Raw genomic sequence first — 13,278 nt, 5'->3', positions numbered from 1 at the left:
GGAAACATTCAACTCATATCACAGACATGGCCAACATCCAACAGAAAATGTACACAAAATATTTGACCACAGTTCATAGAAAACAAAACACAAACAGCTACTAAACAGGTGAAAGAATGATAAACTTCATACAAGATAAATAAAAAAAAATCCCTATTCCAAGAAAATATTTTCCACCTACCAGATTGGCAAAAATCTAAAAGACTGGTAATATACAATTTGGTGGCAAGGTGCAGGTGACCGACCAGGCATGTATGCTGCTGGTGGGATTGTAAATTGGTATAATCTCTATGGAAGTCAGTTTAGAAATAATTTTGGAAATTGCAACTATATAGGTTTGACAGAGCAATTTTACTTTGGGAATTTTTCTCATGTGGATATATTTATATATTTGAAAAATAACTGATTTTTAAGATTCCTAGTTGCTGCATCAACTAAATGACCGCCAACAGGCTCTGGTGGCATGTATCCAGTGCAGACACACCACAACATGTCTGCAGCTCGAAGTAAAGAGGGGCTCTCTATGCTCTGAAATGGAATAATTTAAAGATCTTGTAAGTGAAAAAAGCAAGGGAAACAGAGTATTACACGCTGCTGTTCATAGAATAAGAAAGTGTGGGGAGAAATGCGTGTTGAGGTATTGCTGTGCACCTGTGAGGAGCTGCTGGAAAGGCAGCAGGAACCTGGACGCTAACATCGCCTGCCTCTGCAGAGCGGCCCTGGTAAGCTGGGAGGCAGGGGTCGATGGGAGATGCTTCATGATAAAGCTTTTTGTACCTTTGGAATTTCATATCTTGGGGTTAGATTAACTATTCATGAAATAAATTTAATTTTAAAATTATTTTTTAAAATTAAAATGATAAAAAATGAAGCAATAACTACAAGTTATTGTGAAAAAAATCAATCAGAATGTGATTAGGTCAATGTTAGGATGTGATACTGTTATGGTTCCCTCTCCCCCCACCCCTGTTTTTCATAGCTGTTGTTATCATTATGTAAATAATGGTATTCCTCATGAGGGAGAAAATAAGAATGACCCAAAGGCTAATAACCCATGAACTCTGAATAATTTCCCTTGTGAGGATAAGTATCTACATTGACCAAGGCTCACTTTGGTAACAAAAGTAAATATTGGAAAGAGTTACCCCGCCCCTCCTGGCAATTAAAGATCAAACCCTTACCCATCGGATCCTGGCCTGGAGGAAGCATTGTCGGACGAGTTGGAAGAGGTGGAAATCACAGAGGACGTCACCGAGGTGATGGACAATCTCCGCAGCGTAGACGACATGATGTAGGGCAGCACAATGGACCCCGTGCGGCTCTGCTTCCTCTCGGTCAGGTTGGGTGGCTGGAGAACACGTGCCCCTCCCAGTTAGCTGGCCCAGAACTCAGCCCAGAGGAAGGAGTGCAGGCCTCCTGTTTGCTTGTGGCAAGTGCCCAGCTGTATGGGCTGGCACCCCATTCTGATTGGCTGGTGACTGTGCTGCCTCAGTTGTTAAATAATGAAGCACTTATATTCTTATTTATAAACACAACTTACGTTAAACCTACTTTGTTTCTAAGACTAGAAGAAATACACCGTAATTTGCTGTCAGCCACATGGGAGAGAGAGAACCAATATGTTCGCCCACCAATAAAACAGCAAAATCCTCCGCCTGCTTTTCCAGATTTGCTTCTTTCAGGCATTAAAAAAAAGTGGAGTATTATAAACATCATGCAGCCAAAGAGTAAGTTGGGGTCATAGTACTGGTCTAGTGTTGTCTCATTGGTCATAATTTACCACGGGCCAGCCTCCAAATTCCCACACAGAAAAAAAAAATAAAGAAAAGAAAAGGAATATTGGCCTAATAGAAAAGTTTTAGAGTGAAACTGCAAACCTGAATCTCAACCTGGTGAATCTCAGGGAGTCCGGGAACACTGACCTACCCTCATGAGAAATTTCTCAGTGGGACATTGAACCCTACATGCCACCATTTCAAATTTACATGCTAATGTTGACCTGGGTCTAATCGAAACCAAACTCATGAGGTGAAAGTCACAGTCTCTGCCTGCCATCTAGGAATTTGTGTGGAAGACAAATTTTCCTAGGAGAAAACTCCTAACTGGTGGTAGGTTAGGAGGCAAATTTCAGGAATTCATGATTGAACACTCGGATGACGGAAAGAGATGAAAGGCAGTGGAGATGGAGGTATGGGAAGAGAAGAGAGAAGTGCAGAAAAGAAACCTAGAGCTTGATTTGAGGAAGAAAATCTGAAAATCGGAGGTTCCGGAATAAGGCAGTTAAATAGAGCAGGTGAACTCACGTTAAGAAGAGCAGCTAAATGAAGGTGGGACCAAGCAAACAATTGACTGCTGAAAAGGTTAGCACATGCACCCCCCACCCAACTTCTCAAGAGGAAAAACAGAAATTTGTTGCTGTGAGAAATGTGTTAGAATGGTCAAAAAATTATGAAATCAGCTACATGCATTGCAAATGTCCTTCACAATTCTTTCTCACTTCAAAGGTGTCAAGAGTGAAAACTTATCAAAATAAAAATATATTAGAAAAAAACTGTAAGAATTGGGCTAAGTCAGGACAGGAACAACCAGTTTCTGGGATCAGGGGCACCTCAACTTCTAACAGAGTCGTTCTCAAAGCGCGGGCCCTGCACCAGCCGCATCAGCACCACCTGGGAGCATGTTAGCAATGGAAATTCTCGGGCCCACCCCAGCAGCTTGTGTTTTCACAAACCTTCCAGAAGGTTATGAGGGTTGTTCAAGTTGGAGAAGCCCTTGGTAGCAGGAGGATGGTAGAAGGTCAACAGTAGATCATGGCTTCTCTGACGTTCCACCTCCCCATCACCCGCCCCCTATTTTCATGCCACCTCCGCTACTTTGACTCATTTGGCATCTGAAAAACCAGTCAATACTGTAAAAGATAAGAGAACAGAGAAAGCTTAAAGGCTACGTAGACAAAGCCTACCAGTGTGATAACCCCATAGAGCCTTTCCACTTTCTCCTTGAGCTCCCGGAAGCAAGAGGACAATCGGTTGTGCAGCGGCTTGAGCTGCTCGGTCAGCTTCTCCCCATGGATGCGGATCCCCTCTGTCAGCAGGGGCATCTGGAAAAAGGGCATGGAAAGACTGCAATGTGGTTTTGGATGAGGGATCATTCAGATTTGGGGAAAGACGGAGGCTGGGGATGGACAGGTAAACAGGCAGACACAGCACATATCAAATGAGAAAGCTACTTGTCAGTGCAGTGCTTGGGAGCTGAACGCCTTGAGTCAAAGAAGCAGAGAAATGCATGCCCCATGGACACAGGCAAGCCCTAAATGGCGGAGGGCTGCCAGACAAGGCAAACCCATCTGAGCCCGGGCCTTTCTGTGGATGAGCAACGATAGGCTTAAGCCTTCGATGGCGTGGATGGCTGCACTCTCTCCCACTGTTCACTGAAGGAGTGAGAAAGAGAAAGACAGGCCAACGTCTCTCAGGTGACACAGGCCTAGAGTCTCATCTCTAAAAAGGCCCCTCTTAACACTGTGCAGTCTAATGGCTGCTATTCCTAGGTCGCTTTGCCAAACAAAGGGATAGGTTGTGATTCCATGGTGCTTTTTTAAAAAAGGGAAAGTAACCCTAAAAGTGAGCCGTGGATTTGAGCCCTAGAGAAGATGTTACGCTCGTGCCCCACAGCCGCCCCCGGAGGACAGTGGGAGCTGCCCAGCCACACGCCACCCGCGGGCACACCTGTAACGCGATCAGCCTCTTCAGCAGCTCGATCTTCTCCTGGTCTTCAGGGTGCTCCTGCAAGTACTTTTCTGTAAAAAAAGCCTAAAAGCAGAACACATGGGAGAGTTAATGAGAACACATACCTGTCTGTGTATTTGGCCCTAAAGGAGGGGAGGGAAGCTGGGAGGCTGAAACATGCCTTCTGTCCTACGTCATAAACCAGGAACGGCTAAGTAACAGCACAGCCCGCATCCATAGTGAACAATTCAAAAAAGCAGGTGCTATTTTGTGGTCCTTCTGGAATCATGCAGTTTCTACCAAGAGCACATTCGTAACAATAAGCACACACACACACACACACACCCCAATCAAGTACTCAGGAGCAGAGAAGAATGTCATTCTTTTTTTTTTTTTTTTTGAAGGGGGTGGGGGTTGGGGGGAGGGCGGGGTAGAAGGAGGAGGAAGGGAAAGGCACCAGCTTGCTCCTGGAGGGAGAGCTAGAATGTCATTCCTTAAAATAACTATTCCAAAAAACTAAGAAAAGGCCAAATGACCATATCAAAAAGTTATGTGTCAGATTAAGTACACAGGTATTATAAAGAAGAGAGCAAAAAATTAACAGACTGGAGATGTGGCTGATGGATTTTCTGCTCTATCACGTGATACAGGCTGCACTATAATTTTTTCCTATATTAAGTGAAGATTAATACCTGTATTTTATTACTAACCACCTATCCAAAAAGCTATTTTGAGGACAATATGAGACAAAGATGTAAAATGTTTTGAAAATGTTAAATGCATTTATTACATATCAAAATTACATCACCTATAACATAATCATTAAAAATTCATAGTCCCATGGCCAAGGCCCTGTAATAGGAAAATAAAACTCAAACTATAAATATAGGAGTTACACAGATCATCTAAAAGACAGAAGTCATAGGAAAGAAAACAGAATTCTATAGTGAACATTTCCAATAAGCGTTCACACTGGGAGTTCTATATTTTCTCCCGGTACCTTCATTTCTGAGCGTGCTTTCAAAGACCAACCTTCAAAGAACTCAGTTAGGAATGTGTTCTCATTAACACTCCCACGTGCTCCATGCCTAGGAAAGCCACCCTATTACACACAAGCCGAGGGTTCCTGAAACTACAGGATACAGTTAAAGAAGTGGTCGGCCCATTTGGTGTGGACAACAGAACAGGCACAAACTCTCTCCTTGTGGGGAGATGTTATAGGTCCAACTGTGTTACCCAACCCCCACCTCCACCCCAAATTCACATGGGAAATCCTACACCCTGACACCTCAGGGTGTGACCTTTTAGAAAGGGGTACTGTGGAGACAGACATGCACGCAGGGAAAAGACTGTGTGAAGAGAAACAAGAAGACAGTCATCTCCAAGCCAAGGAACCCAGAGACTGCCTGCCCATCACCGGAAGCTAGGAGAGGGGCAGGGCTCCTTCCTCACAGCCCTCGGAAGGACATTTCCCCAGCCACTCATTCTAGCGAGGTTCTTAATCAGAGGGACTGTTGATATAAATGAAAAAGTAGTATTTGCTTAAATCTTCATCTATCTTCAAATACAAGCAGTTTAAATTTTTGACAATTCAAAAAATTTTTCTGATACCTATATATATAAAAGCCTAGGCGACCGTTATGACTGGACGATTGGCTGGTAGCTATGATGCACACTGACCACCAGGGGGCAGACGCTCAATGCAGGAGCTGCCCCCTGGTGGTCAGTGTGCTCCCACAGCCAACCTCCTGCGGTCGGCCAATCTCCCACGGTCCCTCCCCCTGGCTGGCCGGCCCCCATCAGTCCCGATTGGGACTGGGCGAGATAGCCCCGATTGCCAGTGAGACCGAGGGACCCCACCTGTGTACAAATTCGTGCACTGGGCCTCTAGTATAATATAATGCAACTAAATTCCCAATAGCACCTGAGGGCTTCTCCACCTCCTGCTCCTGAGTGGCAATTGGGGCAGTCGCCACTGCTCGCACCCGCTGCTGGCACAGGCCCCAGTTGCTCTGTGCCGTCAGGTGCAAGCGGGGCAGGTGCTGTCAGTGTGTGGGAGCAGCCGTGGCAGGAGTGGGGCTTCAGTGGGAGGGGCCAGGCGGGGGTGCGGAGGATGGGCCAAGACTAGCCCCTGTGCCCACCGCAGCCTCCGGCCCACAGTTCCTTTCAAGGTGCATGAATTCATACACTGGGCCCCTAGTTATAGTATAAAAAGGATCGTATTTTGGATCCCAGTTTTTTATTGAATTCCACTGTAACACTAGAAATTATTACTGAAACATAGCAAGGGCAAACTGGATTTTACTGCTGGTGGTGAGAATCAGCCCACTTAACGTCCACTGACCCTTCCCATCCATCTTCCCCCGACCACCCGTCAATCTCCAGGATAGTGCACAGCGGGGTACTAGCCAAATGTTTATTTTCAAGAAGAGGATTCCAAAATTATTTAGCCACTAAAAATGTACCTAACAATTACAAAGCCTGCCTCTACTAATTAGTTGACCCTTAAACAACAAGGGGGTTAGGGACACTGAACCCCACAGTCGAAAATCCCTGGAAATTTTTTATTCTACAGTGTGCCCTTCGTGTCCATAGATTTAACCAACTGCAGGTGGAAAACTATTTTCGAGCTGTATCTGGGAATGTGAAAGTACTGCTTTCTATTCGTAGTTGACTGAATTCACGGATGGGAAAGCCAGGGATCTGAAGGGCCAACTATACTTAATGAAAACGTCCAGGTGGAAGTGGACCTGCACAGTTCAAACCTGTGCTAGTCAAGGGTCAACTGGATCCTTAATTGGACTTTACTTACTGGATGCATCCCCTCCATTGCAGATGGTGCCACCCCAACCCTATGCAATGGAGCACAGGGGAGCGCTCCTTTCATGTGTCCCCCGAGGAGCATATACAACACTTAGTTGACCTAATTTAGTTGTAGAGCCTGGCCAGCATTTGTCCACACATCCTCTGGCCCATCAAGTGGGGGTGGGATTCCTAGAGGCTAATTCTAAACACAGCGTGCTCTGCCTCCCCCACACACGCTGCTCCACTCCCAGAGCGTCCTCAGTGGTCGGCCCACCTGCACCCTTACACCTCCCAGGGGAGTTGGAGGGGGAGAGAATAGCAGGTGAAGCAACTGGAGACGGTATGTCTGACTGATCTTTCAGTGACTCTTCTCCAGGCAGTAGCCTAACCCAGGCGGGCTGCTGAGGGTCTCCAGGAGCTGTGAGATTGGGAACAAGCTTTTTATTAATTTCACTTGGCTATTCATATAAAAAGGGGGAATGAAAGTCTCTCAGAGAAGTGGTAAGAAATGAATTCATCAGCCGCACAATGCCACAGAGAGGCATGGTGACACCCAGATCTTTGAGTCCTGTGGGGTCCCGGGAACTCAGCCTACCTTTTCTATTGTTTTTTTTGTTAACCCTCACCCAAGGATATATTTTCTATTGATTGTTAGAGAGAGTAGAAGAGAGGGAGAAAAGGGAGAGAAAGAGAGAGAGAGAGGGTTACCTCCTGCACATGCTCCTGCAACCCAGGTATGTACCCTTGACTAGTAATTGAACCCAAGACCTATGGTGCACGGGCTGACACAGTAACTACTGGGCAACACTGGCCAGGGCGACCCAGCCCACCTTTTCATAGTTGGAGTATCCCCCCATGACGGCCGGATCTACGATGCCATTGAGCAGCATGGAGAGAGGATGCACAGAGAGGGACCGGTCCCAGGCATGCTGCTGAACGCAGTTGCTGATCTTCTCATTGGTGAGTTCCATGGTTTCGATGGCATTCTCCAGAGGACTGATTTCCTCCTGTGACAGACAGCATGGGAGGGGAAGGGCCCTTCGTGAGCTCCACAGCAGAGACTGGAAAAAGCCCAAGTATTCCCCTAATAAGGTATAAAATTCCCACCAACCAAAGAAGAGTGAGCTTTTGCTGGTCAAGGTTATGTTTCTTAGGATACCGTACTTATTTGAAATGGTGTTATAAGTTGCAAAAATAAGCTTTTAAAAGTTTCCTTTGAAAGTATAAGGGTGGCTTAAATATCGGAGCTATAGAATGATTATTTGGGGGGCAAAGCATCTACAGAAATTCTGAGAAGAAAAAAGTTGGAGCTATAATAATGATGGTTTCTTAGGCAAAGCTTCCTTAGAAATTTTTGAGAAAATCAATGACAACAGAGTAACAGGATATCTGATCCAAGACAGAAGCACCACCACAAATGTTCACTGCTTCTCCCATGAGGAAAGGTAAAGGACTTTAGCAGCCAGACATTCAGACTATACACAAGTCACCTTAGTATGGGTTCTGTGGCTAAAAGAAGTCAGAAACAGTGGGATGCATTAGGCTATTCGGGCTGAATTTTGGATGAAAATAGATGTAATATAGATTCAGAGAGAGACCTTCTTGTAGAAATGTCTTCAAAACCAGGTTTTAAGAAAAACTGTCTCCTTCCTCATTTTATCCATTATCATGGGTAATTACTCCCTAATCTTCTCCAGACTTGATTCTAAGAGTCTCTGTCTAAAAATCATATTCATCCTTAAAGAATAATGATATACACCAGTGGAATGAGACATGCAAACCCCAGTTTAGATTTGTGTAAGACATAGTTCTTGAATGCTTACTTATGTACCACAGTAACAAAGTGATTAAGATATAATTCATGGCTGGGAGGAACTTATGATTTCAGTGGGGTCTCAAGTCGCATGAACATGGTAAGCAGCTCATTAGAAAGAAGTGCAGGAAGCGATGGGCAAAGAGAAAGAACCTCTAAGCCAGCTTGGGAGTTTCAGAGATGGCTTCCCAGGGAAGCTGGTGCCTATATGGAATCTGAATGGGAGTGAGTTAGGTTGAGAAGTGGCAAGAAGGCATTCTGGGTAGAGAAAATGCCCCAATTTCACAGATGGTTGAAATAGCATGGACTGAGCAGTTTAGTTCCAGTAGAGTCCATCAGAGATGAGAAGAGCTGAGTCAAAGAGACCCTGTGTTAAGGAGTATGCAGTTTACACTCTAGGCACTGGAGAGCCACAGAAAGGCTTTAAATATGAAAATGACAGAATCAGGTTTCACTATGGAAGTCACACTGAGGCACTGAGGAAAGTGGACCTCAGAAGGCCCAGGCAGGGAGGCCAAGTAAGTTTTTTTCAATGACATCAAACTAGAGGTGAATGGGGGACTAGAAACAAGGTACAGGGGCTGGGAAAAAAAAGAAAACAGATTTAATAAATATTAAAAACAGGCAGCTTTGGGGAGTGGATGATGGGAGAGTCTAGGATGACTGCTGATGTGATTAGCTGAGAAAAAGAGGAAACATTCTGAAAGCGAAGAAAGTGATTGACAGGAAACTCAAGGAGGCATTTCAAAAATGTTTCTGGGTGCTGGCAGGAGACGAGGGCGCTCCTGTGGTCATAAAAGAGGCATTCACTGTGCACAACCTTTAGGGTTGGTGCTGCAACATCAGTTTTACAAAACGGTCTATCAGACAAGCATGCTTTTTATTTTTCTTCTGGAAAATGGAGCTGCCAGAAGAGGCTGGCTGAGCTCGTGAGAACTGGAGGGGGGATTTAACAAAGGCTCTTATTATATTTGGAGACAGAAATACTTTTCTGAGTTCCAGTTTCAAATGACTCACTGTTGAAATCTGCCTGACTTCAAACCACTTGAGGATCCCAGGAAAGGTGTACCCAGTCGTATACGTGGTCCTTTCAATCCACATCGTCTGGTGGAAAGAAGAAGAGGAAATGTTGGTCAACTCCCAGGCGTTTAGAAGAGCAAAACTCCCTGGTTCCATTAAATGAGGTTCCATTCTCAAATGCCTCCTTAGAGAAAAGGCCATATTTTCTCTAAAAAAGGACTCATTCTGGATGTTAAAAGCTGCAAGGGTCCTCTCTCTGCGCCCTCTCACCCTCTGGATGGTAAGTTTGGAGGTCTAGAGAGGGGTGACTGCTCACAGTCACAGAGGTGGCAGGCTCAGGAGTGCAGCTGTTTCTGGACTCCTGGTCTAGTTTTCTACTTAGATGACAGCCTGCTGTCCTGGCAATAAGCACATGAAGCCTATATCCCCAGCCGCCATCATTTCTGCAGGATGAGCTGGTTAGCTGGAAGGCGGCTATTTTGGATGTCAATTCTACCTTTCTCTAGAGGCCTAAGGGCAGAACTCACAGCAAATTCATTGTCCGGATCCTTTTCTCCTTTCCGGAATGGCCGCGAATATTGGAACTGCTGCACTTCGTTGGCTCTGTAGTAGCTGGGGAAAGAGACAGCCTGACGTTGTCATAGCTCTTAGAAAAAGCTCTCCGTGATCTGACTGCAACAAAGCCTGGGGAAACGAGACATCCTCCGCACACGAGTCTGATCCACTGAGCTCTCAAAGCCAACAGTCTCTGCAGTGAGGGCTGACGTCAGCGCAGTTTCATTTTACTGTACACCTTACATTTATTACTTAGGAATCTGCTTCACAGCTCACAATTTAAAAAGGTATGTATTTATGGCCACGTTTGTAATCTCATCTGTATAGTTTTGTAACAGTTCTATCCATCCTACTAGTGTTTTAGCTTCTCAGAAGGGATTAGACCTTTAGTCACTGGGGAACTCACCAGGCAGGCTGAATAAGCCAGTACTGACCAGAGAGCCTGCTGAGTAGTGTAAGAGCTAGGGAGCCCAATTTCACGTTGCTCTAGAGACCCAAAGGGTGGAACTCACAGGATCTGAGAGTGAAGTTCCTGAGTTCCCTCCATCTGCTTAAAAAACAAAATCCTCACATCCCTTTGCATTACCAAGGTCTTGTACTGAAAATGCAGTGGACAGCTACTATGGTCGAAATGTTCTTGTCCCCCCTAAATTCCTATGTTGAAATCCTAACCCCCAGTGTAATGGTATTAGGTGGGCCCTTCAGGAGGTAATTAGGACATGACAGCGGAGCCCTCATGAGTGGGATTCGTGCCTTTATAAGAGAGACCCAGACAGCTCCCTCGACCCTTCCTTCCCGTGAGAACACATGGAAAAGATCTATGAACCAGCAAGCAGGCCCCCCAGGCACCAAATGTGCCAGCGCCTGATCTTGGACTTCCCAGCTCCCAGAACTGTGAGAAATCAATTTCTGTTGTTTATCAGCCTCCCAGTCTGTGGAATTCTGTTACAGCAGCCTGCATTCTGTTCCTAAGACAACAGAAGTCTTCCAAACTGCAATGAATTGAAGACTCTGGTTTTGATGTACTTCTAGATAAAGGGTGTGAGACAGGTGTTTTAGAACACAAGAACACACGCTTACTTTAAGATCTGCTCTGGAACGGGTTTATCCTTGTAGTTGGGCGGCAGGCTCATCACTGGCTTGACGGTGAAACACTGCATGTCTGAGGAGCTCGCTAAGGAAGGATAAGGACGGGCCATGAAGCTGCCACAGGAGAAAGCTGCCTGCTCCTCCTGCTTTACAGACGGAAATGGCACGTGCACGGACCATTCCCCTTCCCCAAATGCCAGGACCCCATGGGAGAGGGGGCTCCCTTTCCTATTGCCTACATGCCTCATTCAGTCATCATCCTAGGACATTGTTTTGGTCAGACACCTGTAAACAACCTTCCCAGGGGAAAATAGAGGAACATAGATATCAATTAAATATTTTTAAAAAAGTGATTAGAAACTTTTAAATCATTTCTCTTGGACAACATTCCTCTGAAGTAGCCAGTCTCTGGACATCACTTGTTTATCGAGGGTCATGGCTGGCCACTGTATGAGGCATTTTGAACATGTTATCTTCAGTAAACACAATGACTACCAGGTCATTATTCTCCGTTTATCAATGAAGATTCTGAGGATCCGAGAAAACCCAGACCACACCACTGGGAAATGAAGTCAGGCTCGGGGGTAAGGCCTCCTTCTCTGACTGAATGATCTGATCTCTGAAATGACTTTCATTGTCTTCACCAGAGCAGGTATAGGTTTCAGTGCCTCTAGTATTTAAACTGCAAGTTAAGGCACTTGGGTCTGGAACTACCAGCCTTTCTCCAGGTGACGTGTGCAGTCCACCTGTACCACAGTCACCAGAGACTTAATTCAAAACGCAGAATTAGAATCCACAGCCGCTGAATTAGAATCTCTCTGTGTGGATTCTTCTGTGTAATAAAATCTGAGAACCACTGGGCTGTGGCTTATGCTGTTAGAGTTTATAAATTATCTCCTTTTTATTTTGATCCTCACAGAAGTGCCATTACTTAGGGAAAACAGACTCACCCTCAAAGTTGTTGATGGGAAAATCAAGGCCTGGGTAACTGAGGCAACTTGGGCAAGGCCAAATGGCTCTGCAGACCTTACCGAAGGCCAAGCACCAGGCTCCTGCTTCTAAGTTCACCTATTGAAGACCTCTTTCACTGCCACGCCATGAAGGCACCTCTGGTGTTTCCTAAGCCCCCATAACCCAAGGACTTATCCTGGAAGACCTTTCTTTTCCAAGCATCCACTGTGTTAACAGGTCACTACTACTCTTAAAGGTATGTCTGTCTATTGAACTATTATTATCATCTCTTTCTATCACCATTTACCAATCTATGTCTATAATAGCTAATATATATGAAGTTTTATTATTCATCAGGCACTGTTCCTAGTGTTTTACATATATTTACATATTCAATCCTTATGAGAACCCCAAGAGGAAGAATGATGATCATCCCCATTTTATAGATGAGAAAACTGAGGTACGGATTGTCTTAAGTGTTTCCCTCCACGTCCTGCGTGGTTCAGGGTTCGGGTCTGGAAGGGGAGCCGCACAACAAATGAAAAAGAAAAGACACAAGATAATTTGGGAATATTGGGGGACCAGGCGAGCAAGTCCAACTCAAGAGGAAGGACTTCCACTGTGCTCAGGCCTCACCAAGCTTTTTATAGTGAGAGGTAAACAAGGTAGTGGTTACCAAAGTTACACTGTTCTTGTGAGTTTCACTTGTTTTTGTTCTTCTGAGTTTCACTTGTTTACACCATGGTTATACTTCCTGCACTTCCTCAGCCCATTAGCTTCCCAGATAAGATCTAGGGAGTGTTACAAGGTCAAGCCTAATTATGCTAAGCGGACTGTGCCCTCTAAGCTGGGAATTGTTTGTGACTTTGCCCACAGGTCAGTCCGAGGCTTAACCCTATATCAGCTCCCTACAACGGATAACTTAAGTAAATTGCCCAAAGTGACATAGTGATGGAGCCCATTTTCTTATCTACCTTGCCACACTGGCTCTGCCTTATCTACTCCTTTTAGACCACTGTTCAGTTTTAAACATCTTTATTTTAGCATAAAACCCATGAGAAAGCTTTAGAAGTAACTTTGTTATGGAGCCCTTGGTATTAGTTTTCTTCCCTTTTTTTTTTTTTTTTTTTTGATAATGCGTGTAACTGATTTTTCAATAAGTTATGGTATGTTACACAAAAAAAGCTATACATCCTTATCCAGAATTCAGAACAGCAAGTCTTTTCTCTTCAAGCTTCCCATGTGGCTCTAAAATACATCCTTTCATATTCAAGATTTGCTTGTCATCTCTCCGCTTTGATTACTTCATAACCACGAGAT

General features: G+C 44.9%; 1 protein-coding gene and 1 non-coding gene across 2 annotated transcripts in view; one reads left to right on the top strand and one right to left on the bottom strand.

Moving 5' to 3' along the window:
• Window positions 1-13,278, bottom strand: part of DOCK5 (dedicator of cytokinesis 5) — a 206,434-nt gene that overhangs the window by 10,165 nt on the left and 182,991 nt on the right. The window contains exons 42-48 of the mRNA XM_036314683.1: window positions 10,999-11,080; window positions 9,891-9,975; window positions 9,361-9,447; window positions 7,361-7,537; window positions 3,726-3,809; window positions 2,963-3,100; window positions 1,182-1,348 (exon numbers count right to left, since the gene is read on the bottom strand). Of these exons, the coding sequence (XP_036170576.1) occupies window positions 1,182-1,348; window positions 2,963-3,100; window positions 3,726-3,809; window positions 7,361-7,537; window positions 9,361-9,447; window positions 9,891-9,975; window positions 10,999-11,080 (820 nt within the window). The remainder of the gene's footprint in view (window positions 1-1,181; window positions 1,349-2,962; window positions 3,101-3,725; window positions 3,810-7,360; window positions 7,538-9,360; window positions 9,448-9,890; window positions 9,976-10,998; window positions 11,081-13,278) is intronic.
• Window positions 1,698-1,811, top strand: LOC118659463. Its single transcript, XR_004968580.1, has one exon. It is a non-coding gene; the product is annotated as a small nucleolar RNA SNORA23 (small nucleolar RNA).

This window comes from Myotis myotis, unplaced genomic scaffold (genome assembly GCF_014108235.1).
Source record: "Myotis myotis isolate mMyoMyo1 unplaced genomic scaffold, mMyoMyo1.p scaffold_m19_p_6, whole genome shotgun sequence".
NCBI lineage: Eukaryota > Metazoa > Chordata > Mammalia > Chiroptera > Vespertilionidae > Myotis > Myotis myotis.
Note: the sequence above shows the minus strand (reverse complement) of the source record. Positions and strands in the feature narration are given on the sequence as shown.